Source organism: Capsicum annuum, chromosome 3, assembly GCF_002878395.1.
Source record: "Capsicum annuum cultivar UCD-10X-F1 chromosome 3, UCD10Xv1.1, whole genome shotgun sequence".
NCBI classification, from domain to species: domain Eukaryota; kingdom Viridiplantae; phylum Streptophyta; class Magnoliopsida; order Solanales; family Solanaceae; genus Capsicum; species Capsicum annuum.
The window spans coordinates 37372297-37399702 of record NC_061113.1 but is presented as its reverse complement, the minus strand read 5'-3'; the positions used below and the strand labels follow the sequence as shown (position 1 = coordinate 37399702).

The 27406-nt window shown below is 35.8% G+C and overlaps 1 protein-coding gene across 1 annotated transcript; it reads right to left on the bottom strand.

Moving 5' to 3' along the window:
- Positions 1–22236: 22236 nt before the first annotated feature.
- On the bottom strand, positions 22237–23771 carry LOC107866381 (probable galacturonosyltransferase-like 4). Its single transcript, XM_016712466.2, has one exon. The coding sequence runs from the start codon at positions 23666–23668 to the stop codon at positions 22589–22591; it is 1080 nt and encodes a 359-aa protein (XP_016567952.1). The 5' UTR covers positions 23669–23771; the 3' UTR covers positions 22237–22588.
- Between the last annotated feature and the right edge of the window lie 3635 nt (positions 23772–27406).

Here is a 27406-nt window from a genome sequence, read left to right as displayed (position 1 = left end):
GAACATAATGCTATACACTTTGGACGACTTTTAAACTTTGAGGGAGGCTGTATAACACTTCAAATAGGGTTTTATTCCTGTAATTTAGTTTTTTCATGGATTTTGTCATGTATTCATCTGTTGTGAATATAGTTATGTCCATGAGCGCCTAAAAGCCCTTTTCTGGGGTTAAGGCCAAGATAACATGAGTTCTATTATTACGAATTAAGTTGGTTTTGATTATTTACCAAAGTTAGTTGTTTATTTATCTTTTTATTATGATTTTTAAGGATTTTAGACCCTTAGAATACATCAATTGTCATCTTGTGAGCCCGGAAGGAGGAATAAGAGGATAGAATGTAGGATAAATAGAGTAGGATTGTAATCTTCTACAAAAGGAAGTTATAATTTGAATTTAGTATAGGAATATACATAAGTGACCTATTTGGTTCACTTATGGGATGAAATATGAATCCGTTTAACTTAGATCTCACATCCCCGCTTAATGATGTAGTTGTGGGTCTAAGTTAGATAGGTGACTTGAGGTTCGGAAAACCATAACCATAATATCAATCCCATGAATCAACAACCAAGATAAGAAACATAACTAATGATGTTTAATAGAATGGTAAAAATGTTCGTAGAGCCTTAACCCTAGGTTTACTCCATTAATTGTCCAAGAACTTTTACTTTTCCGCATTGTTTACTTTACTTTTAGTTACAACTCTCAAACATTAGAGGTTACGTTTGCACTAATTTAATCTCAATAGTGAACTAGAATTGGAAAGTTACTTAACACTATACCTGCGAGATCGATACTTGACTTTTATAAGGCCACTTTAACACTTGGTAAGACCACGTACACTTGCGTGTGTGCTTGGGCGCAATAAGTTTTTGGCATCATTGCCGGGGACTTGGAATTAAGCAACTTCTTTAATTTTAGTTTTACTCTTTAGATTTCATTGGTGCTTTTCACTTGGTGTTGGTTTTGAATTTGCAGAAATAGGTTTACATGTTAGTAAGCTGGCAAGGGACCAAAAATTGATTGAACCAGACCCCGAGCCTGAATAATGCTTACACTAATGGAAAAGAGAAGCAGTCTTTCTCTGCTATATCCCAAAAATAAATGAAGAACAAGATATTCCTACTACCATGGCTGAGGATCCACCAGCCCACAGGCCAGTTCATGCAGTAGCAATCCCACTTACGATAAATTTGACCTCCCCTATTCAAAATAGAATGTTGGAGGTAGATTTGCGCTGAAGCAAAACATGATGCGGCTCTTGTATTGCAGTGTAAAATTCACTGGGCTATCACATAAAGATTGACAAGTCCATTTGCCAAAATTTTTGGATATTAGTGACACATTCATACCTACGGGTATGTCGACTGATTATATAAGGCCGACAATTTTTACCTTTTCACTGCTGGGGAAAGAAAAGAAGTGGTTGAACGTTGATCTGAAAGATTCAGTCACAACTAGTGATGACTTATCCTAGAATTTCCTCATCCTCTTCTTTCTATTTGGCAAGACTGTGGACTTTACAGTGAGATTTTGAGCTTCAAAAAGAGGCCATATAAGAACCTTTATCAAGCTTGGGTGAAATACCATGAATTTTGGCCATTGGAAAATTCTTGAGCTTTGAGCTCACTTTCCTAGTAACAAATCATCTTACGAGTCGTATGGCGTGGATACGGGTCAGGTTACCCTAGTCATGAAGTGTCCAGTAGATGGTGGTTGGGTTTTTTATCTTGGTTACGACTTGGGGATACGATTCGTTAAGGGTAGTGACGAGTCATTAGGATGAACCTTAACTAAATTAGTAACTAAGTGACTTAACTCTTCTCTGAGTATGAGTGTCTCACTAAGAGCCATAAGGATAGGTTACGAGTGGCAGGGTTGAGTCATATATTGTCCAGTGTCTAATCCCTTGGGTTCTGTCTTGGACACGACTAGACTATACGAGTCATGTGTTCAGGTCATGGATAGGATCATGGAGTCGTAAGATAGACAGTGTGTGGAATTCCAACTCACTATTTAGGGTACGACTCATGTCTATGATTCATATGATATGGTGATGAGTCGATGGGTTGACTCATAACCAAGGACGGGTTTTTTTCAGCTTTAAGCTGGGGGCACTTTAGATATTTCTCACTCATAACCTTAAGACCCCACGTCCCTATAACATTTTTTGGTAATTCATTCCCTACTTTACAAGATTAAACATCCTCTTTACTCTCTTAAAATTCTCTCAAGTAAAATTAGCTAGGGTTTCAACAAACTGGTTATCTAAGGGCTTACAGATCAATTTCTCTCCGTGAATCTTTGTAATTCAGGCATGTGAATCTTCCCTTATTGCTAGTTTACTAAAATAATATGTTTAAAGCATTGTTCATGAATCATTAATGGTGGTTTTGAAACCAATGTTGAGGGCATTGAATGCATATCATTGAATATTTTTTTCTATGGTTTAAATTGTGATTATGCATGTTTTAATTATGTTTTTGCATATGTGGGTGCATCAAAATGGTGATATAACTAAGGGGTCATTATTGAACCCCAAAATTTGATGAATTTGTCTTTGATAATGGCATGCCCTCAACCTATTTGTGAAATTGTCAATGAGAGTGATATTGTCACAAGTTGATTTATGTTTTTGAACTAAGGTTTTGGCATAACCATGATAATAATGGATGAAGTACTTTATAAAGACTTTGAAGGCCATAAATTGAATTAAATTGAAAACCTTATGGGGTATATCGGAATCTCCCATGTAATTTTAATAATAAAGTCTGCGGGGTACATGGGAATCCCCTAAGTGGTGGCTAATGACATTGCTTGCAAGTTATAGTCGGTATGACGATACCACTTTACAATGCCTTAATAATTGACTCCTGGAGTTGGTGGTTTGGTAATGCACTAAATGTTTTAATTGGGCAATTATGAGGGTTGTGATAGCTAGTTGTGAAAGTGTGAGTCCAAAGTACGGACACTTGAAACTCATATTTGCCGACGTGAGGGTTGGTCTAGGTGACCTTAGGCCTGTGGAGTATACGAGAATCTCCCAAGCCTATACTCTGTATATATGTATCATGGAGGGTGAAGGGTACACAAAAATCCCCTGCCCCTATGATATCTCCGGTCCATGCGGCTACACGTATTGGGGCCCGTTTAAGGGTTAACACTGCACCCATATATCCCCTGGGTAGATTTATAATGGTAAAGCTATACAATCAAGGTTAAGGCTTTAAGTGCATGCTAAACCTTATTTCCTATCCCAACATGGTATATATATATGTCATTACATATGGTAATTTAACTTGGTTTTGAATTAATGACATTATCTTATCTTTATACCTGAGTTACATACTAGCATTCACCTCACTAACCATCTTCAGGCGTTGTATCCCCATGCGATGCAGGAACCAGCAATACTTCCATTACTCCTACTCAGTGACTTGGATTCGAGGACAACTTTAAGATACATTAAAGTGGTGAGCTTCCATATTCTGAAAGGCTCCATTTTATGCTATGGACTTTTTTATATCATTTTTATTTCTTTGGTTTTGGTTTTTGCTATGGTCGGGGCATGTTCCAATCAAATATTCTTTGATTCTGGATAAAGGCTTCACTGGACTACTGTGGGCATAAGCAGTGTTGGTATTAGTATTACCAATGGTATTGGTATTAGCATTGGGATTAATATTAGGTGGACACTAGGTTATGACTGTTTGGTTATGGTTATAGGCTTAATCTAATGTCTTTAAATTATTATTATTTTGTCCTTTTATATGTTCAAAATTCATCTAATAGGGGGTGTAGGATGGTTAATAGTTAGGGTATTGGGGGTGGTCTCTGGTCCTGGTTGGACTTGAGACACCCGATATAACTAAGCCCTGGATCGGGTCATGTCAGATTGGTATCAGAGTACTAGATTCATGGTCAATAGGGTATCTACAAAGCCGTGTAGAGTAGAGTCTCTTTTAAGGATGTGTAGCATGCCACACTTATAAGGGAGAGGCTACGAGGTATTTAGGAATGTTTCTCTTTCTTTTTTTCTAGTTTTGGGCTGTAGAGTCTAAGGTCCTAAAATCTTTTCTAATCCCTCTTGTTCGTTTTTCTGATCATGCCACCCAGATGATCTAAATATCATATAAACTTCTCTATCCCACTCGAGGATAATGTTGAATGGACACGTCATACTTATAAGGTCCAGACTCAGTCTAGGAGTCCAATTCCTAATTGCCCTCTTGGAGTTCCAATGGTCCCCTCTAGTCCTTCTTGATCTCCTTAGGTGGATATGACGAATGCTCAGTTTTTTCAGTTTATCCATATGTTAGCTCAGTTGGTAGCTTCTCAGTCTGAGTGTGGTATTTTTTTTACTCTATCTTCTGAGGTCACAAGGGTTGGCCTATTTATGAGGTTAAACCCTTCAACCTTTACTAGTGTTAAGGTTGAGGATGATCCTCAAGGTTTCCTTGATGAGATAGAAAAGATCTTTCATGTAATTCATGCCATTAATATGGAGGATGTGGAGTTCATCGCCTACCAATTAAAAGATGTGGCTCATCAGTGATACAAGGAATAGGACCAGCCAAGGGGTGACAATGCTGAGTCAGCCCTGTGGGATGATTTTTCTAACATTTTTCAGAACAGATTCTTTTCCTAAGAGATGATAAAGACAAAGGCGGAAGAGTTTGTTAACCTAAAACAAGGTAAGATTTCAGTCAAGGAGTATGCCTTGAAGTTTCACCAGTTATCCCGGTATGCTCCGAAGTTGATTTCTAGCATGAGGGCTAGAATGAGAAAGTTTACTTTCAGGTTGTCTTGAGACTTAATTTTGGAAAGTAAGGCTGCCTTGTTAAATAAGGACATGGATATCTTTGGGCTGACTGTGTATATGCAACAGGTTAAGAAAGAAAAGAAGCAGGCAGAGTTAGGGGAAAGGTAGAATAAGAAGATTAAATTTTTTGAGCAGGGTGGTAGTTAAACAGCAGAGTGGTAGGGATGGTGAAAAGTGGTCCAAGAAGATGTGGGGCAATTTTGGGTCTCAATCGACGACTAATGCTCCCACCCCAAAGCCGTCTGGTGACAGATATTTTTAGAGTGGCAATCATTTTAAGGCAAAGGGCGACCAATCTCAGGATAGTGGGGCCTAATCAGCTCTATCATATCCTCTCTACAGATTTTGTGGTCGATTGCATCGGGGTTACTTTGATGAAGTAAAGGACAAGTGCTTCAACTGTGGTTAGTCAGGGTATATTCTTACAAAATTTCCTATTGGTAAGGTTGCTTCTGGGGCAAACAATGCTCCTCTTGCCACTTTTTTAGCTCCAGCACCAAGGGGTGCCCCATCTGGCTCCATCACTGGTCAGAACCGACTTTATGCTCTCATTACTCGTCAGGAGTTTGAGCCATCACCTGATGTCGTTACAAGTATGTTGAAACTCTTTTCTCATGATGTGTACTATTTACTTGATCCGAGGTCCACTCTCTCTTATGTGACCTAATTTATGGCTGTGCATTTTGGTTTCAATCCTGAGTGTATTTCAAACCTTTTTTTATTTCTACCTCAATGGGTGACTCTGTGGTGGCTAGAAGAGTCTATAGAGGTTGTGTGGTATCTGTGGGTAGTCGAGAGACCTTAGTATATCTGTTTGAATTAGATTTGGTGGATTTCACTGTTGTATTAAGGTTGAATTGGTTGCACTCGTGCTATGCGTCTTTAAACTGTCGAACCTGTAAAGTCATCTTTAAATTCCCTAACGACCTGGTTATTGAATGGGAGGGTGGTTCCTTAGATCCTAAGGAAAGATTCATATCATATCTTAGAGCTCGGAGATTAATCTCCAAGGGGTGTCTCTATCATTTAGCCCAGTTAAAAATTCTAACTCAAAGGGTCCTTCTTTAAATTCTGTCCCGGTGGTGAATGAATTTACTGAGGTCTTCCCTGATAACCTTCTTAGTGTTCCTCCCGATAGTGAGATTGATTTTGGGATAGATCTTATTTTGGAAACTCATCCTATTTCTATTCCCCCGTATAAAATGGCTCCAACTGAGTTAAAGGAGCTTAAGGAGCAACTAAAGGATCTTTTAGACAAGGGTTTCATTTGTCCAGTTATATCTCTATAGGTTGCATAGATATTATTCGTGCATAAGAAGGATGGTTTCCTTCAGATGTGTATTGATTACCAGCAGTTGAATAAGGTAATGGTAAAGAATAAATACTCTCTTACAAGAATAAATGATTTGTTTGATCAGTTTCAAGGTACTAAGTTCTTCTCCAAGATTGATCTTCAGTCGGGGTATCATGAGCTAAAGGTTAGGGAAGTGGATATCCCTAAAACCACCTTCCGTACTCGATATGGGCATTTCAAGTTCTTAGTACAACCTTTTGAGTTGAATAATGCCCTGGTGTCATTCATAGACTTGATGAATAGAGTTAAAGGTGAGAGTAGAGACATTTCTAGTATAATCGCGCTAGTCAATACCTTATCCCATAATTCGAGGATGAATAATCCCAATGGGGGAGAATTGAAACACCCTAAATTCTGGCCTTTGGAAAATTTTTTAGCTTTGAGCTTACTATCCTAGTAACGACTCATCATACAAGTCATATAGTGTGTCTACGGGTAAGGTGACCCTAGTCGTGAGGTATCCAGTGGTTGGTGTTTGGGTTTTTTATCTTGGTTACGACTTGGGTATGCGAGTTGTTAAGAGTGGTGATGAGTCGTTAGGATGAACCTTAATCAAATCATTAACTTAGTGACTTGACTCTTCTCTAAGTATGAGTGGCTCACTAAGAGCTGTGAGGATAGGTTACGAGTGGTAGGGTTGAGTCGTATGTTGTCCAGTGTCTAATCCCTTAGGTTCTGTCATGGACACAACTAGACCATATAAGTCATATGGTCAGGTCACGTGTGGGATCATGGAGTCGTAAGATGGACAGTGTATGGAAGTCCAACTCACTGTTTAGGGGATGACTCATGTCTATAAGTTGTATGATGTGGTGGCGACTCGATGGGTCGACTCGTAACCAAGGATGATTTTTTTTAGCTTTAAGTTGGGGGTACTTTGAACATTTCTCACTCAAAACCCTTAAGCCCCCATGTCCCTATAACACTTTTTGGCTATTCATTCCACACTTTACAAGATTACATCCTCTTTACTTTCTCAAAATCCTCTCAAGCAAAATTGGCTTGGGTTTCTCCAAAGTGGTCATCTAAGGGCTTAAGGATCAATTTCTCTCTGTGAATCTTTGTAATTCAGGCATGTGACTCTTCCCTTATTGTTAGTTTACTAAAATAGTGGTTTTGAAACCAAGGTTGAGGGGTTTGAATGCATATCATTCAATATTGTTTTCTCTGGTTTAAATTGTGATTATGCATGTCTTAATTATGGTTTTGCACATATAGGTGCATCGGAATGGTGATTTAATTAAGGGGTCATGGTTGAACCCCCAAAATTTGATAAGCTTGGCTTTGACAATGGCATGCCCTCAACCAGTTTGTGAAATTGTCAATGAGAATGATATTGTCACAAGTTGATTTGTGTTTTAGAACTAAGGCATTGGCATAACCATGATAATAATTGATGAAGACTTTATAATGGATTTTTTGGTCATAAGCTGAATTGAATTGAAAACCTTGGGGGTACATGGTAATTCCCCAAGTAATTTTAATAATGGAGTCTGTGGGGTACATGGAAATCCCCCAAGTGGTGGCTAACGACATTGCTTGCAAGCGATAGTCAGTATGACGATACCATTTTATAATGACTTAATAATTGAATCCCAAAATTGGTGGTTTGATTATGTGCTAAATATTTTAATTGGGCAATAATAGGGGTTGTGATAGCTAGCCATGAAGGTGTGATTCCAAAGGACGAACACTAGAAACTCATGTTTCCTGACATTAGGGTTGGTCTTGGTGACCTTGGGTTTGTGGGGTACACGAGAATCCCCAAGTCTATACTTGTATATATATATCATGGATCGTGAAGGGTACACGAAAATTCCCATCCCATATGCTATCTTCGATCCATGTGGCTACACGCACTAGGGCCCGTTCAGAGGGTAACACTAGACCCATATAGCCCGTGGGTGGATTTATGATGATAAATCTACATAATCCAGGTTATGGTTTTAAATACATGCTAAACCTTATTCCTTATCCTGGCCTGGAATATATATTTATATATATGTCATTGCATATGGTTATTTGACTTGGTTTTGAATTGATGGCATTATCTTATCTTTATCCCTGAGTTACATGCTAGTGTTCACCCCGCTAACCATCTTCGGGTGTTGTATCCCCACGCGATGCAGGAACCAGCCATATTTTCATTCCTTCTGCTCAGTGACTTAGATTTGGGGACAGCTTTGAGTTAGATTGAAGTGGTGAGCTTTCATACTCTGGAAGGCTCCATTTCATGCTATGGACTTCTTTATATCATTTTATTTCTTTGGTTTTTGTTTGGTCTATGGTTGGGGGCATGTCTCGACCGGATATTCTTTAATTCTGGATAGAGTCTTTGTTAGACTACTATGGGAATGGGTGGTGTCGGTATTAGTGTTATCATTGGTATTGGTTAGAAACTTGGTTGTGTCTGTTTGGTTATGGTTATAGACTTCATCTAATGTCTTTAAATTATTATTGTTTTATCTTGTTATATGTTCAAAATTCATCTGACAGGAGGTATAGGGCGGTTAATGGTTTAGGTATTGGGGATGGTCTTCGGTCCTGGTTGGACTTGAGACACCCGACACGACTAGGCCCTGGTTTGGGTCATGTCATTGAGAGAGATTCAAGTCTCTTCTTCAGTATTATCCACATAATCATCAGTACAATGAGGTAATAGCTCACACCTTTGTTTAATCCCCTGACCATAACACAAAAATTTTGCTAGATTCAGCTGCAAGTGGTCAGGCTCTGAAAAGACTTATGATGAGTTTTATACTCTGTTGAATCGTAATGCACAAGGAAATCTGGATTGGTATTGTGATACCTCAAGAGGCTCAATAAAGAAGGTTTCAGGAATGATTGAATTAACAGTATTACGGCCTTATCCCCCAACTATCAACTCTGCAGAACCAAATGATGACACAATTCAGCAAGTTAGGTGTGCTGCAGTCTCAAGCTCAGGTGAATGCAATACAACAGACTCTAGCATGGTGTGAGGTTTGTAGGAATTGTGGACACTCTGCAGATATGTGTGGTGCAAATCTCAAGTCATTCAATTTTAAGGGTAATGCTCAAAGGCCGAATTATGGTAATGCAAACAACCAAAAGTGGCAGACTCAGGCACCAAATTATTTGTGGAACAATAATCAGCAAATTCAGCAGCAACAAAGCACACAGGCCAATAACATTGAGGACATGTTAAAGAAGATCATGGCCACCCAAGAACAGATGGTTGCTGAACTCAAAAATCAACAAGTACTTCAGAAGCAGTTGGAGTATTAGTTGGGGCAAATGCAACAGGCACAAAATACCAGGCCTTAAGGTGGTTTGCCAAGTGACACTGAACCTCCTAAACAAGTAATGGCAATTACCTTGAGGGGTGGTAAGTAGTTGATTAATAGAACTTCAAAGATAAATAAGGAGGTAGTCACAGAGTTTAGGGAACTTCACATTAACCTTCCTCTTTTAGATGTTTTACAGGGAATGCCCAAGTACGCTAAGTACTTGAAGGACGTGTTAACTAATACAATAAAGCTGCAAGATGTTGAGATAATAGCACATCACTAAGGAGTATAGCGTTGTGGTGATGTAGACGATGCCTAAAAAACTTAAGGACCTTAGAAGGTTCACTCTTCTCATTTAGATTGGTAGCAGTAAGGTGGTCCATGCACTGAGTAATTTAGGGGCGGTATCAATTTGACGCCCCTATCAATGTTCAACACCTTGGGTTTGGAGAAGCCGAAACTGTGCTTTATGCTACTCCAAATGGCAGATCAGACTAAAGTCTATCTTGAAGGAATCATTGAGAACGTTCTTATCAAGTTTTACAAGTTTATTATCCCTACAAATTTTATTATTTTGGATTATAAGGCAGATAATAGGGTGTTGATTATTTTGGGACGTCCATTCTTGGCGATGTGAGAGAGGGCACACTCAAAATGGGGTTGGATGATAAAGAGGTGTTCTTCAAGGTATGCCAGTCACTCAACACACTATACCATTACAAAGATTCATACGTGATTATAATGATGGAAATGGATGAGTGTGGGGTGGTATAGCCCAACCTACCAAAGACCTCTTTGGACTTTCTCATTGAGCTGCCTAAGCCACCAATACCTAAACCCAAAGTAATGCTGATTGATGAGCTTGAAAAGGATATTGTTGAGAAATTTATTGACCTTGAGAGTTCACACTCAAGAGGTTAGAAATAAATAAGAAGATGGCCTCCAAGTAGGAGGAAGGGGATGAAGGAAAATGTTAAATATGACGATTGGCTCGTACCACGACACTAAATCAGGCGTTGCTTGGGAGGCAATCCAAGTTAAGCTAGGTATTTATTTTCAATCTTTTAGTTTTACTTCATGTAGTTTTTTTTGTTGAGTCACAGGCGCATGGGAAGTCTAAGTACCGGAAACTTGAGATAAGGATCATGGATAAAACTGAGTGTGGGGTCCTCAAACCCTCTTGATATATGAAGATGCTACTACCTAGGCCTAGATGCCTCAAGGAGTATTTCTGTCTCAACTTTTAAGCATAGTTTAGGGACAAAGTAGATTTTTTAAGTATGGGGTGGGGAAATTCCCATTGTTTCGGGTCAAGTGATGTTGTAGGATCTTGAGTCTTAGTTGTTTTTCTAGTTTTTAGGTAAATTTGAAAAAATTACAAAAGGATTTCCTTTTTTTAGTTTATAGTTTATTGGGTCAGTCTAGTAGGTGCACACTTCACCCACCTCGTGGTTTTTCTTTTCAGTTTTTTTCCACGGGGATGCCCCTTAAACCAGTATCCTTTTTAAGTGTAGGGTTGTGATCTGACGTGGATTTGTGCACCTCAGCGTTGTTGTCTAAGCTTATTTAGCCTTGGTTTGAGGACTTTTGAATGCTTAATATGTCAATAATGATATAAATAAGCATCTTACAATGTTTAAGGTGTATTTCAAGCAAGTTTAGAATAAATTTGGTCACTTAGAGTTTAAACGAGAAAACTAGTGCTACTAGCTTGAGCTATGTGTTGTTCTACTTGGTCTCGATGAATTCTAGTATGTGTAATGAGTTACTAATGGTATGATTGTGTAATTATGTGTGTAAAAAATATTTTTAGTGTTTAAGGTTCAATTTAAACAAGCCAAGAGTCAAAACTAAGTTAAAGATGAAAAGGAAGAAACTAGTTCTTAAGTTTCTAGTTTGTCATCTTGGATTGTGTGTGTTGTTTTGATCTATAATTCATGTTGTTTGATGATATAATTCAAGCTGTAAATCAATTGTAAACAACATCACAAGGCTTGGAATGGATGGACAAAAGCGTGGGACAATACTTGACGTAAAAATGGACGATTTGGGTTCTCTAGCGCGTCACAGAGCTTATCCACTGCTATGGGGTGCATGATACACCTTGGTAGATTCATAAGGAACCAAAAACATTGTGTATCAGTGATTTAGGCGTGTATCACACCCTAGGTACCGAAATAGAGGGTGCGGCGCGGACCCTAACTCAAAATTGACAAATTTGACCTCCTATAAATAGGACACTTGAACATGATGTTATACACCTTGGACGACTTTGTAAATTTGAAGGAGGATGTATAACACTTTAAATAGGGTTTTTATTCCTTTAATTTAATTTTTTTATAAATTTTATCATGTATTCATCTATCGTGATTACAGTTATGTCCATGAGCGGCTAAAAGCCCCTTTTCGGGTTAAGGCCAAGAACATAAGTTCTATTGTTATGAATTGATTTGGTTTTGATTATTTATCATATTTGGTTGTTTATTTATCCTTTTTATTACTATTTTAAGGATTCACAATCCTTATAATGCATCTATTGTCATCTTGTAAGCCTGTAAGGAGGAAGAAGAGGATAGAACATGGGGTAAATTGAGTAGGATTGTAATCTTCTACAGAATGAAGTTGTAATTTGCACTTAGGATAGGAATATACCTAAGTGACCTATTTGGTTAACTTACGGGATGAAATATGAATCCATTTAACTCAGCTCTCACATCCCCGCTCAACGATGTAGTTGTGGGTCTAAGTTAAATAGGTGACTAGAGGCTCGGAAGACCATAGTCATAATATCGACCCCGTGAATCAACAACCAAGATAAGTAACATAACTAATGACTTTTAATAACATGGTATGATTTTTCATGGAGCCTTAACTCTAGGTTACTTCCATTGACTGTCCAATAACCTTTACTTTTCCGCATTGTTTACTTTACTTTTAGTTATGACTCTCAAACACTCGTGGGTATGTTTGCACTAATTTAATCTCAAAAGTGAACTAGATTGGACAGTTTCTTAACATTGTTCCCTGTGGGATCTATACTTGGCTTTATAAGGCCACTTTACTGCTTGTTGAGACCACGTACATTTGCATGTGCACTTGAGCGCAACATATAGCCAACCTCTTTAATCAATATGCTGCTAGCTCAACTGACTCTTTACCAGACACATGCATAACATCCAAAGCCCTTTGAACTTAATCAATAAAGCCTTTTGGCTATTTATTAGGATCTGACCTGGTCAATGAGGGATGGTCCAATTTAAGGAAATCCTGTGTCCGTAGACTAGCTTCCTTATCCACACCACTAGTACCCATAGTTGGACCAGTTTGTCCCACCACTATACGAGTCAATAATTACACCGTATTTCTTAAATTGTATTCAATAGCATTAATACGTGATTCTGTGGATACTCTTCTTCTTCTTATCTCTTCTGGATATGGAGGAGTAGAATAAGTCCGTGATGCAAACTCATCCTGAGCCTCACTTTGATCAATATGTCTAGGTAGTGATTTGTTGGTCCCTTCTCCGTCATCCATATCTACTTGATTACTTTTATTTTTACTCCTTCTTGTAATCAATATCTTTACTGTATTGAGATAAAAAAATTATTCCAGGTTAAATACAAATCAACCCACATCATTGGCTCTATCGCACGATCTAAGAAATAAAGAAAAGAAAACAACTCCTAATGTCCCTTAGCCTCCTACTTAGAGATGTGGTGCACAACACACCCATAATAAAGACTCTATATAGACACGGCTTTGTAGACAACTCCCTAGGATGACCTGTTCTGATATCACTTTTGTCATGCCTCAAATCCCATTGGGGCAGACCGACATCTGTAGTCGTAAAGGCCCGAGAGAAACAAATCCATAACCTTTTACTTATCATGCATGTAACTGTGACAATTAAAGTGTCGTAGGTAAGTCCAAAACTATATGTGCAAGACTTGGTTGTTGGGGCTACAACGTCAAAACGAAAAAATGAAGTGCTACCATGATTAACTTTACATTAGTATACAAATTTTCTACAAGATGCATGAACTTAGTTAAGGTTAGGAAAAAACCCCGACTTACTCTTAACTACTACACAAAACCAAGACATATAACAGACTCGAAAAGCCCTGAATCTACTTGGAGTTCACCAATAGTCGTTGGATATCCTGTGCTCCTATGGTTTATTAGCTGAAGTACCTATACATGTGACATGAAACACAGTGTTCCCCCAACAAGGGACGTCACACAAAAGAATGTACTGAGTATGTAAGGCAAAAAGTGACCATAGGTAAGACAAGAGCTCAACGAAATCAGATATAAATATATATAACTATATTGATAAGGATAAAAGACCACATTTGCTTGTACTGGTGGAATCATGTACATTACATCCTTTACTTTACTTTATTCTTTGTTACTTTATAAAATTATAAGGCATACAAATGACCAGCTGATCATTGGTAAAGGAGGATGACCCATGCTAGGCATTTTAACCCCTGGAATACGGTCCTTATAAATACACAAATCGGGATCGACCCAAGCTAGGATTTCCTATCATCCCTGAAATACTATCCATAATATTGGGATCGAACCATGCTAGGTGTTCCTTAAACCCCTGGGATACCACCCAAGAATATAGATTCACTTCAGATCATTCGTTTTATCTTTAAAGTTGTTGTTTTGGTGGTCATGGCATTATTAGATTCAGAACTTTGGACCAGTAGCAAAATGTATACAAATATGCACTAGATATAATAACAATGAGGTAGGATGCAACAATAATAGAAATATAATACTTAGGAGCTTAACTAACACCATGGACCATGTTGACTAAGAAAATAACTCATAAAGCTTGTTATTGAAAACACCTACATCATACTAGTACTTAGAAGAGCAAATGTGCAAATCTAGTAACAAATATATTTTTAGGTACTTTAACACCCTAATGAGATGGAATAAGTTTGTTAGTCATATTAGTGGTTGTACGCTATCTGTATAATTTGAAAGGAAGAGTCCTTAGAAAGTTTACTTTGTAACACAAGAGTTAGATACATGCCAAGGAGTATAAGATCAATGAGTCGTAATACCTTGCTGCACAACTGATCTTACTCTAACTTAACATCTTTCTTTTTAGATTATTAATCTACAAAAGAGTAAAATTAGTATTAGTATCTAATTAACACATTCACGTCATTTAACCTCATCACAACAGTAGCCGGGTAGTAACCTATAATTAATTAACTCAGGGGTGTTTTCTTAATCCCTTCTCCCCTAATTGCATTGACATATAATACAAATTCTTATAAGGTTCACCTACATAATTTCAGCTTTGTTGCACTCTCCAAACAATATACCTAGTGGAATGGGCAGTAAGCTAACACAACATCCAATTCGGTGATGTATCACTATACTTTCCTTCTATATTTCAATATAAATTATTCTCACCTTTCCCCAATATCAATCAAGAAAGCACAATATATACACATAAAACAGTTTCAAAATAGCCCCAAACATCCTTAACTATAGCAACCAAATATTGAATTTACCATACTTTGAGTTCTTAACAACAAATACACACAATTCCCTACCAAAATATATACATAGGAAGAGGGCAAAAATGGGCAGTAGTTGTACCTTAATTTTTGTGATAGGTTATTCTGTAATGTGTATCTCTTCAATATCTTGATTCCTTAACACACAAACCAAAGGAGAAGAGAACAATCTCTTAATAACCAAGAACAGTGGGACTGTCGCACTTATAGAGGGTTGTCCTATATTTAATTATGAAGAACATAATTATCGTAGTTTCCTCAAGATAAACTCATGAATTGTTCACTTAGATTTATCTTGGAAGGAAAGTAAATCCCAAGAACCCTAGTGGAATTATAGGGTTATTGAATAGCTAAGAGAGAGCAAGATAGAAAACCCTAGAAAATTAATTTTTGTCTAAGTTAAAATGAGTTAAATGAGCTGGTTTCAATTCCTTTAAAACAAACTGCTCCTGGTTGACTTTCTTGGCCATTTTTGGATTAGAATTTTTCAAGTAGGTGATGCACCTACTTTCCCGTTATATTAGGCCTTTGTGGATCTGAAACTATTGGGCCTTGGTTACCCATTCTCTCTTTTAATTTGGGTCATAATTAATTCAAGTTAATGGTAGTGTACTTGGCCCAATAAGCTGGTCAATGGAGTCTTAGTAGGTGATACACCTACTTAGTTTTTAGGCTATTCAAAAGGTCAAAGTAGGTGATGCACCTACTTACTTCATCCATGTATAAAATGGGCCTTTAACTTATTAGGCTTTTGAAACAAATTTTGGTATTGGACTGCACATTCTCTTCTTTATTTAGTTTACTTGGTTTGGGCCTTAAATTAGCCCATTAATGCAGGCTCTAAATCTGATCCATTGACCTTGGCTCCATTAACTTGGTCTATGCAGCTTAAGTAGGTGACTCACCTACTTGCTTAAATAAGTCAAGCAAGCGCCTCAATATTTTATTCCATTTTTAGATCAAAACTCTTTTTATTAAACTTAAAACTTATGTATACTTGGTCACATCAAAATTTAGACTCAAATACCTACTTACGTTCCCAAATATAAACTACCCCCATCGATGGTAACTTGACCGTACCACGTTTAATATATGAAAAATTCCTTCAAACCTATCTTAACGTCACTAATCACATAGGACACTGAGTCCATTACCCATACCATAAGGCTATATTAAGTGTCATATAAGTAGAACTAGTACATGTAAAATGTGGGGCGTTACACTTACCATATCTACCAAAACTAGTTGCATTCATGAAAGATCGTTAAAAATCCTCAATTCGTGCTATTTCGTTCATATCTTATAAAATATGCCCCGTAAGCCTCTCAAAAGCAACACAATCCATCTAATAGGTCAACATGAGCGGACCCGAGAAGTTTCGCCCAAAACCCATGCGACGCCCACATTCCCTATCAATCCATAGGTAAACACACAAAAAAACAACAAAAATCCTCAATTTTGATTCTTTCGCTCATATGTCTTAAAAATGCACCGTCCACTTTTGCAAAGCAACACAATCTATTTAATAGGCCGTCATGAGTGGAACCAAAAAAACTTCGCCCAAAACCCATTTCAAAGATCATATCCCCCATCAATCTATAAACTAACGTATACGAAAAATTGTAAAAAATATTTAATTCTTGATATTTCATTCATATCTCTTAAAAAATGTGTGGTCCGCCTCTCCAAAGCATCACAATCTATTTAAAGGTCATGTTTAATTTAACATTTATAATTTATTTAATTATGATTCATAGCTACAAGTTAGAAGGAGGAGAGAGGAGAGATGCAATCGATATTAGGAGAGAGAAAGGAGTGACGTGAGTGAGATTGGGACAAAGCGGGGAGAGGCGAGCGAGAACTATGGGAGAGGGAGGAAAGATGTTAGATACAGCTATATCAATGGTATATAATACTTCTTGTATCACTTGTATTTATTCATTCTTATATCACTTGTATTTGTGAGGTAGATTACTTTATAAGTCCCTCGAATACAATTTGAAGATATACAAAAATACATACTAAAAATGGAATATAGTGAATACAAAAAGATGAAGTGATACAACATGAAAATGGTGAACTGATATAGTGAACACATACTAAAAGCTGAATACATTGAATAAATATGGCAAATTGATACATGTTGCATTCGTTGTATCACTTGTATCCGATATATACAGGAGGATACAAGATTTTATGTTGATAAAACTATTAGGGTGATACGCTTGATACAAGTATCTTTTTCTTTGCATTTTGGCATAATACAATTGATACAAACACACAAAGTATATATAAAGGCAGTGAGAAAGGGAGAGGGGAGAGAGGGAGAGAGTTGATACAAGGTATATATTGAGGCAACGAGATAGGAAAGGGGAAAAGGAGAGAGAAAGTTGATATAAAGAATTATAAAGGCAGAGAGAGAGAAAGGAGAGAAAAAGAGTTGATACTTGTATTTGGGATACTTTTGTATCCCTTGTATTCATTCGTGATACAAATTTACAAAAATATAATTCGGCAGAATGCATTTGATACAACACACAAAATGTACCTTTTTAAAAAGTTTAAAACATTGTATTGGACTGGATATATAGAAAGTGGGGGAGGGAGAGGGGAGGGAGAGAGGTACACGACTCGCGAGAGAGGAGAAAGGGGCAGGCGGGGGAGGGGGGAGGAGAAAGAAATTTGCTATAAAACTCCAACTATATCCCCCAAATTGTAATTCTTTTAAACTATAATTATGTATAGTAAATATGTAACATATGTTTTTTATACTATGTAATTTTCTTTTAGACACTTGAACTAAGTTTCATTTATATTGAATACCTCATCTTCTAATAAGTGTACTAGTTAGATACTTTTGAGTCAAGTTTTGAAAAAGTTTTTATGTGTATTTTCAATGTCTATTAGATAATTAAGTTAACCACATAAAATATGTCATCTCCTTTAATTATATGCATCAATATCAAGTAGAAATTGCCCGGGATTTTACAGTTTATTGAAGCGGACACGTATAATTAAAAAAAATTACACATTTTAAGTGGCTAACTTAACTACCTAACACATAAATGAGAACACACACAAAAAAATCAAAATGTGAACACTTTATTAAGATTTGAGATGTTCAATAGAAAAAGAGAATTAGTTCAAGTGCCTAAATGTAATATCCTCGCAAGTTTAAATGTCCGGTTACTTAAACGAGATGGACAATGATATCTCATGACTCATGAGATTAGTTATCTCACTATGTTGGATATGCTACTCTCAACATACATCTTAATAAAAATGACTCACGGGACTAATTACCCATAATCAAATACGAAATAAAATAATTTATATATTATCTCGAAATAATTGTCTTATCTCACAAACCAATTGATCCCACAAATATATATATATATATATATATATATTTGGTTGATGAGAAACTTTCTTTTTCTAATCTTATCAAAGGGTAATCTAATGCATTAAATCTTTCATCGTGTCTAGGCTTTGGGAAAAAAAATCATTGTACTATAAGAATCTACTGCACGGGCCTTATCATAATGTATGTTATTAATATCTAAAGTTCTAAACGCATTGCATTGCTATTCGAACTTTGCAGTATTCACGACCTGATTATCACTACAAAAAAATAGTATTGAATTGAGTATGGGAGCATTGGATAATCAAATAGGGAAATAGACGGTTTGGATGCAAGATTCTGAGGTAATTGATTGGAAGGAACCTATAAATAGAACACAATAAGGATGTGTCGATCGAGAAATAAAATGACATTTAACATAGACATTTATTTTTTTGCAGATTGGGATGTAGAATAATGCTCCTCAATAAAAGGTGCATTCGCCTTTTGACTATTTGTGTAGCAACAACATATCCATATGGAAAATAAATAAGCCAATCATACTATAACACAAGGTGTGGAATTTAAGTTCTATACAGTGACGCGGAGACGAATCTAGAATTCAAAATGTGTAAGTTCGAAACTTTAACCCTTTTGAGTTATTGAGTTATGATTGATTAGTTCGCACATTAATTAAATTTACTAAGATAATTACATAGTTTACACAAGGAAATTGAACTTGGCAAAACCCTAGTCAATACTCTAACCGCATCCTCGTAGTGATGGTATAAAAAATATTAGCTTAAGTCATTGATAGCCTCCTAAATTTGTTTCGAAATTTCATTTGAACCCTTTAACTCAGACTTAAACCTATCAAACCCCTAAATTATTCAAAATTTATACCTATCGGCCACAAAGTGCTGATATGGCAAGAAAAGTGTTATTCACTCTTCATAAGCACGTGAATTGAATATTAAAAGATATTTTATTTTTATTAAAAGTTTACACTTCAATTTATTTTATTAATAAATTTATAATAATAATAATTTTAAAAAAAAAAAAAAAAAAAAAGGCCCCCCACTCCCACCCTCCCCTCTGTTAGCCGTCTTCTTCTTAAATCCAAAGTTCTGTAGCCTTTTTTAAAAAAAAATTCTTAGCTATTTTATTTCTTCTTAGTTTTCCAATGGCTTGCGTTTGGTGTTGTTGGTTGGTTGGCTGATTCAAAATTATCGAAGAGCAGTGAGGGTGGTGACATTTTATTGGAAATGATTTAATTTAGTGTGAATCGAAGCTTTATGAATTGAATTAGAGTTTACTGTGGTTGGTTGAAGAAATTGTTTAATGGGTACGTTTTTCGGCAAGCCTCGCCAGAAAACGAGAACTGATGGTGTATATTGTTGCAGTTAAAATTTAAAAAAAAAAAAAAAAACACTTTCACAAAGAATTAAATTTTCAAGAAAAATGGGACTTCGCCTGAAAAAATGAGTTTGTCCAAAAAAAAATGTAAAATGTAAATTCATTTTTTTCCACAAACCAACAAAATTGTAAATTTGATTCAAAAATAAAAATCAAAATGCTATTTTCATAAACCAACAAGCTATCTCATTTTTCTCAATCCATTTTGTGTTATCTTCTCCATCTTATTTGTCATTATAGAAGAGGAAGAATTTTATCGAAAAAATGAAGTTACGCCGGAATTTTTTGAGTCCTGTGGTGGATGACGGTTTACGGCAAAAATGGAGGTGGAGGGAGGGGGTGGGGGTTGTTTTCTTTCTTTTATTTTTTAACCTAGAGGTACTAATTAAAATTTGGTGAAGAATGGAAACAACAGTAAAAATGGTGGGAACAAGATGAAGAAGAGGAGGGTGGGGTTGTTTAGGGCCTGTTTTTTTTAAAAAAAAAGTTATAATTATTTTTTAATTATAATTTAATTAGTTAAGGAATACTTTTTAATTACTTTTGGATTTAATGTCAAATGTCATCATTTTATTCGTTATTTTGCTACGTCATTGCAAGTGTGTTGCACACATTTTATGTCTTTAGCTGATTGATTAAAAAATGCTTAAATGGTTCAAATTTAGAGTGGGTTAGGGGCATGATAGATACAAGTTTGAGTTGAAGGGATCAAGTAAAATTTCGAAACAAGTTTAGGAAGCTATCAATGACTTAAGCCAAAATTATTTATACAATCATATCATTTATTAGATAATACTATTTACAAATATATTTCAACGACAAGTATAATTAATCGATAACCATATAAAATTAATAATTGATCTAATGACATTTTAAACTACATTAATAGTGTAAATATATATTTAACTTAGGATGTGTTTAGCATGGAGGAAAATATTTTTTCAATTTTTTATTTTTTTTCATATTGTGTTGATCCAAATGAAAAATATTTTCTCCAGAAAAAGAAAGTTCTTAAAATAAAAGAAAAAACTGACTTTCTTGATGAAAATAGAAAAAATAAGTTGTATAAGTGACACACTGTTCGTCTCGTTCGAATCCCCAACACCTCATCCTCACCCTAGAGAATTGTCTATGTTATATATATATATATATATATATATATATATATATATAAATGTTTGCAGATATTATATATAAATGTTGTTCAAACAAATATTCTAAATAGTTACTCATCATACACCCAAAAAAAAATTGAAAGAACCAACTCGAGAAAAACATTTTCCATCTAAATGAGGATAGGATAAAATGCTTTTGGGTGGAAAGAGTAAAGAATCTCACTACAAAAGATAAAGTGCTAAGGTTGTCCATCTTGGTAAGAATAGAATCATTTTCTTTTCAACCTTTTTGGCTCATCATATATTAATATACGCGTACTACTACTTACTAGTAACACCATAGTATGTCCATCAACAACATAAAATCAATGGACAAAAGAGGCGCAATTCATACTTCTCAATCACAAGGCATATGTAATCGCCTCTTCAACTTCATCATCAACACAATTTGGGTCACTATGAGCAATCAAGTCCCTATTGAATCACCACCAAATAGCCACAATATGAATGGTGATATAGAAATTGAGTTTAGGCACTTGGAGATAGTTGAACCTAAGAAGACTGTGAGCATCAAAGAAATTACTCGAGAAAGAAGTGAAACCACGCGAATTCCTGCTGCACCAACACCAACACCAGTATCACCGCCAAGACGGAGACATTTTATAAAGGTGACTTCCAACATTAATGAGAAGACAGAAGCCTTCATAAAGAGTAAGAAGGAGTCGTTACACAGGTCTTACAACAATGAACCGGACAAGAAAACTTAGCTACTTATACCAAACAGAGCTTTTGGTTTCTTGATTTTGACTAGTTATGCTCCTTAATCTACTATATGCTTGTTGGATTATGCATAAAAAATAAAAATAGAAATTCAAGATTTTGAAGTTGATGGATTTATAGAAGTAAAAGCATTGCACCTTTATAATTACGCGCTCATGATTTTGTATTTGTTTAAATTTTAGCGATTTTTCTCTCTATATATTTCAACAACATTTCGCTTGATAATATGTATTTTCCTTGTTAATAATCTGTACTTTATGATCGACTTCAAAATGTGAAAGAGTATATATCTTCTGGTTGCTTTAATCTTATCTAATGCCTATAGATCCATCCGATCAATGAACACTCAAACCTACTTGTGATTTCCATAACATTTGTTATATTTAGGAGCGACTTGGGCAATACCTGTCGAAATCTCGAGAGAAACGAAGGACGCAACCAAATATGAAGCAGAGGATAACAACACTAGGAAGATTATGAAAGAACAAAGAACACGATATACAGCAGCAGAGTTGTGCTAATTTAGTTGTAAGACGAAGTAATCAAATTGAAAAACAGTAAAACAATTGCTGTAATTATCAGCGCGCCATCAATAATCTGATTTAGATGACCATTGTGGAGATAATCTCCATTTCATAAACTATACTGTATAGTATATAATTAAGAGGAATCAAAATATAATATTGCAACTGGGAAAATGTCATGCAATGCTCCCACACCACTGTGATTCTTGGTTTCTAGCCATCTTTTCTTGAATACATATAAGCCAAACATAATTTGATCATGTGCTAGAAGCTAACAAAAATTTATTTAATTTTTTGTTACTTTTAACTTTTTTTTTTTTCATTTCTTCTGATGCTTGCTTCTCTTCCTAATGCAAAACATGCTTCCCTTAAACCTTTTGTGTGAATATATTTTTCAGCACGGGTCCGTCTCTGTGACAAGTTAGTCCTCGAATGAATGTCTAGAGGTGTAATAAAGATCGTAGGGAGCCCATAGGTGATCGACAGTACATGGTTTTCTTGAATCTAATCTCAACCATGGCTTGCCTTTGCCACTCCAATGGAGAAGACTAACAGGTCCGGGATGCAATCCCCTGCATTTACCTTCAACATTATCACCACCTAATCCATGTTGATTCCATCTATGATCAATTGGCATTATATTTCCGGCCAAAACAAGCAAGAATGGGGGCATAGAACCCAATTGATATATCTTTTTTTGCTTCTGCACAACCATCCAATCCTCAACTTCCTTTGTATAATTTCCATGTCTCCATTTATCCACATCCATTACCAACACTCCCGTGTTAAAATAGCACGGTTTTCGCCCCTCAAATGTTCTTGGCATGTATGGATCGGACCAGAACTCTTCAGTGAAGTAAACGGTGAAATTGGCTTGACAATATTCTGGTGCAGCCAAAACCTTGTCACCTAAATCAACCTTCCATAATTTCGCAATGTCATCAACCACGACAAGGTCAGAGTCAAGATAAATTACGCGTTTCACCTCATTGGGAATCAAATTAGCCAAATAAGTTCTCGCGTAATTCAAGGGTTGGTCTAAAGCTTGACGTATAGACTTGGAAATTAGACCACGGACCCTGTGGACATCAAACTGGTACACCTTAAAGTCGAGGTAGGGAAATGTTGACTTAATGCTTGAGTAGACCTCAGGTTCATGTCTTACCCATAGGAAATGAAACACAACATTTTCAGGACATGTTGAATGTTGGAGAATTGAGAACACTGCAGCCATAGTACCTCTCAAATAATTAGCATCAAGTGTCATGGCCACATGAATCCGGTCCACGTCCAAATTTCCGCAGGTCTCCCCATTGCGGAACGCATGGGCCTCACGGAACACAGAATAATTTGACCCAACCCGTCCATCTGGCACATCAGGTAGAATGTTAAGATGAACGTGAACGTCTGTAGTTGTAGTGGTCAAGGAGGTTTGATGGAAAAGCAAGAGAGACAGGAGGCCAAGGAGAGGAAGAGAAGATGAAAGGCTCCAAAAGGCCATCCAGCTCTTTGCATTTGAAGCAATAATAATATTAATGTTGAGTTTTGGACAAAGGAAAGAGAAGCAGCCATTAGAGGCTGGTTAAGAGAGGTTACAAATGATTGATTCATCAAGAAAATGTAAGGATAAAAAAGTTAGGTACAATTGTGAGGGAGAGAAGAACCTGCGGAGGATTCTTCTACGGACCTTTACATTTTAAATTCGCCTCATAAATCAATCAACAAATGATTCAATCAAAAATAAAACATGGAGCTATTTATGTCCCATTGAACGTTCTATCGAGATATATTTATAAAAATAGGTAAATTGCTTTCTCAATATACAGACAAACATATTGTAAAAGCCAAAAGGTGAATTATAAACATGTGAACTTAAAATTAATTCTAAGCTTTAGAATATTCAATTTTGTGATGATATTATCATTTCACAATTTAAATTTGGAGGGTCGTGATCAACGATTAACAGTCTAATCCCGAAGTAAGTAACGAGTTCGGTATTGATATTCACATTAATATTTTAAAGTTCGATCTTGATAAATCAATAATCGATAATTGAAAGAAGATATCAAATACCAAATTTTCGAAGTTCGGTCCAATACAGTAAATTAAATTTCGATAGGATAAATCTTGATTCAGGCCGAAGAAATACTGAAGGGAGGTGATTAGACATGACATGGAACAGCTACAACTTACTGAGGACAGGACCCTAGATAAGAAGGTGTGGAGGGTGCGGATATGGGTAGAAGGCTAGTGTGACTGTGTGGGTTGTAGCAAGTAGTTAGGTAATTTTCTTGTGTAGCTGGGTTAATATTCTTTGGACTGTGTCCATAGGTAGGAGTCTCTAGACAGGAGAGTTTGAGTGTGGTGGGTGTCTTTGGTCTCGGTGTGTATGTTCCTACTTGGTGGGTGTCCTATTTCTTAGTCCTTATTTCGTAGTGCGCTTATTTCTCTTATCTCGCATTTTCTATGATTTCTATTTTTTCCATTTTATTCCTTAATTTTATTATGTCATCCATCCTGTTGCTTGTTTCATTACGACCTTATTTACTATTCTTTATCTTGAGCTGAGGGTCTATCGGAAACAGTCTCTCTAGTATTCGGAAGCTCCGGGTGCCATCTTGTTTTGAACAATAACGTATACTCCGTACGATATTCTAGAATAGTGGAGTCAATATTCAAAGAATAAACTATAATTATATATATCAATAAATGTTAGTATTACGTAAAGGTCTGCCTAATTGGTATTGTCAAGTGCGAAGAGGTCAAGGGTTCCATTCTTCATATCCACAATATGGTTTTTTAAGAGGAAACAGACAGTATAGTGCTAAAAATCATTCTAAAAAACTGAAAATACAGTGTTGAGCGGGGATCGAGTAAAACCCAACCATTTCGACCACTTGCACCGCCAATTCCTTTAATAGGATCGAGTAAAACCCAACCATTTCGACCACTTGCATCGCCAATTCCTTTAATAGGATCGAGTAAAACCCAACCATTTCGACCAATTGCACCACCAATTCCTTTGATATTGTGGGTGCCAAGCATAATATTTATACATTATATACACATAAATATACAGAATTTCAACGGAGCAGTGCGGGTGCCGTGGCACCCCAAACCTTCTACATAGATCCGCCCCTGGCGGTATGGACGTGGCACCCCACTGAGCAGTGCGGGTGTCGTGGCACCCCAAACCTTCTATATAGATTTGCCCCTGGCGATATGGACTGTGTATATCTTACCCTTCCCAGACCCCACTTTATGGGAACACACTGGGTTTGTTGTTGTTGTAATACATTCTCCAAGGGTAACTTCTACGTACAAAAATAAAACAGAATTTTTTCATGTTCTTAAGAATATAAAATGTCTAATTTAATTTGAAGTTATTCATAATACAAGCATACACAAATTAATTATCTAAAGTATATGTGCTGAACTTTCTAAACTAATGAGTTCATCCAGACCATTATCCAAGAGAATCATTTGCAGCATTGTTATGAGCTGAAATGTCGAGAAGGAAGTGTACACACAGTTTATTCAGCTAATAAAGTAGTTTATTTCTCTTTATAATGGTGATATCTAAATCAATTTATATGTATCTAGTTGAACTTTTTGTTGGGTTAAATAGGTGTGAATGGAAAATGGAGGGACACAATCTTTGAGGAAAAGACATATTCTTTTGGAAAAAGAGTGACTATTCACATAGTTATATCTAATTAAAAAAAGACACAATGTTTCGAATGAACAGACATGACTCTTTCAAAGGATACACCTTTTTGGATGAACCATTGCCACCTTTCGGAAGGGGCACTTGATGGCTATATAAACCTGCATTTATCCACAGGTTTTGGTATGAAAAATTTTCTGAAATACAAACTCTTCTTGTCTTCAAAACATTTCTTGTGATTAATCAAATCGTTGAATGAGTTCGACGAATCCAATTATTTGAGGTACCACTATAGTTGGATTGAAAGTCATTTTATCCTGGAAGGAAGATTCTAAAACCTCGGATACAATGAGGAAAATTATTCCTTAATGACACTCCGTGAAGTCGGGGGACTAGGCTTTACATTTCTGTTTCATCTTAATTTCTGAAAAAAATAAAACACACTTCTTAGAAAGATCACTTTGATCTTGTGTTGAGGGTGTTGTTTTACTTCATAGTATTCTTGTTTTAAACTTGAACTAGTGTTGAAGTTATTGTGTTAAATTATAAATTCTTGTACCCGAAAATGTTGAAAAAGAACAACACTTTTCTGTGCATCTAGTTGAACATTCTTGTTTCTGAAAGAGAACTAAGATATCAAGTAAATAGTCTAAAACTAGTAATATGTGTTTGACTAAATTACTTGAGAAACCTTTTGCTAGTATCATGGAAACTTTGACCAATTTTTCCTGCAAGTGCTTTTGAGAGTCTATTTACTGAAAAAGCAATGGCGAAACTAGAAAATTTGCTAAGGATGTTCCAAGCGTTAGTATATATTTCTAATAAGTTATTTTTGATCCATTTACATTGTATTATTTTTAATATGAATAATATATTTTTTTGATAAATAGTGTTCGAGTGGCCATCCTAGAATCAATGTATGTAGCTACACCCTCAAAGAAAAAAGAATATGTGAAAATTCACTTTGCAATTAGTATTGTTAAATCGATAATAACCTAAAAAAAAATTATGATAAATTTTCATTATTTTTTTCAATTTCACTTTATGAGATTTTCATGCTGATCTGTATTTATCAAAATATTAAATTTATTATATTTAAAGGATCATATAATAAAATGACACATATGATTTATTATTATTTGCAGATGTGTAAGTCAATAATGAGCAAGAAAAAATGAATAGGAAATAACTTAAAAAATACTTCCTTCGTTTATTTTTTATTGTCACTTACTCCCTCCGTTTCGTATTAATTGACCTCTATAAATTTGATACATTCATTAAGAAATCAATAAATAAAGATGGATTTTATATATTTACCCGTGTATGCTTTTAAAGTGCAATAATCAATACAATGATTAAATATTGAAATTTGTTATATATTACTCCATTCCATCGTCTAGAATATTGAGTATTTATAATTGAAACTAGTGTTAATCATTTATTTTTTTGTTTTGATAATTGAGTTCATTTATGTATTATTCAATAATTTTGAAAATTGTGGATGTATTTAATATTTTTATTAAGACTAAAATAGAAAATACATATATAAAATATTTTTGATTTTAAAACCTT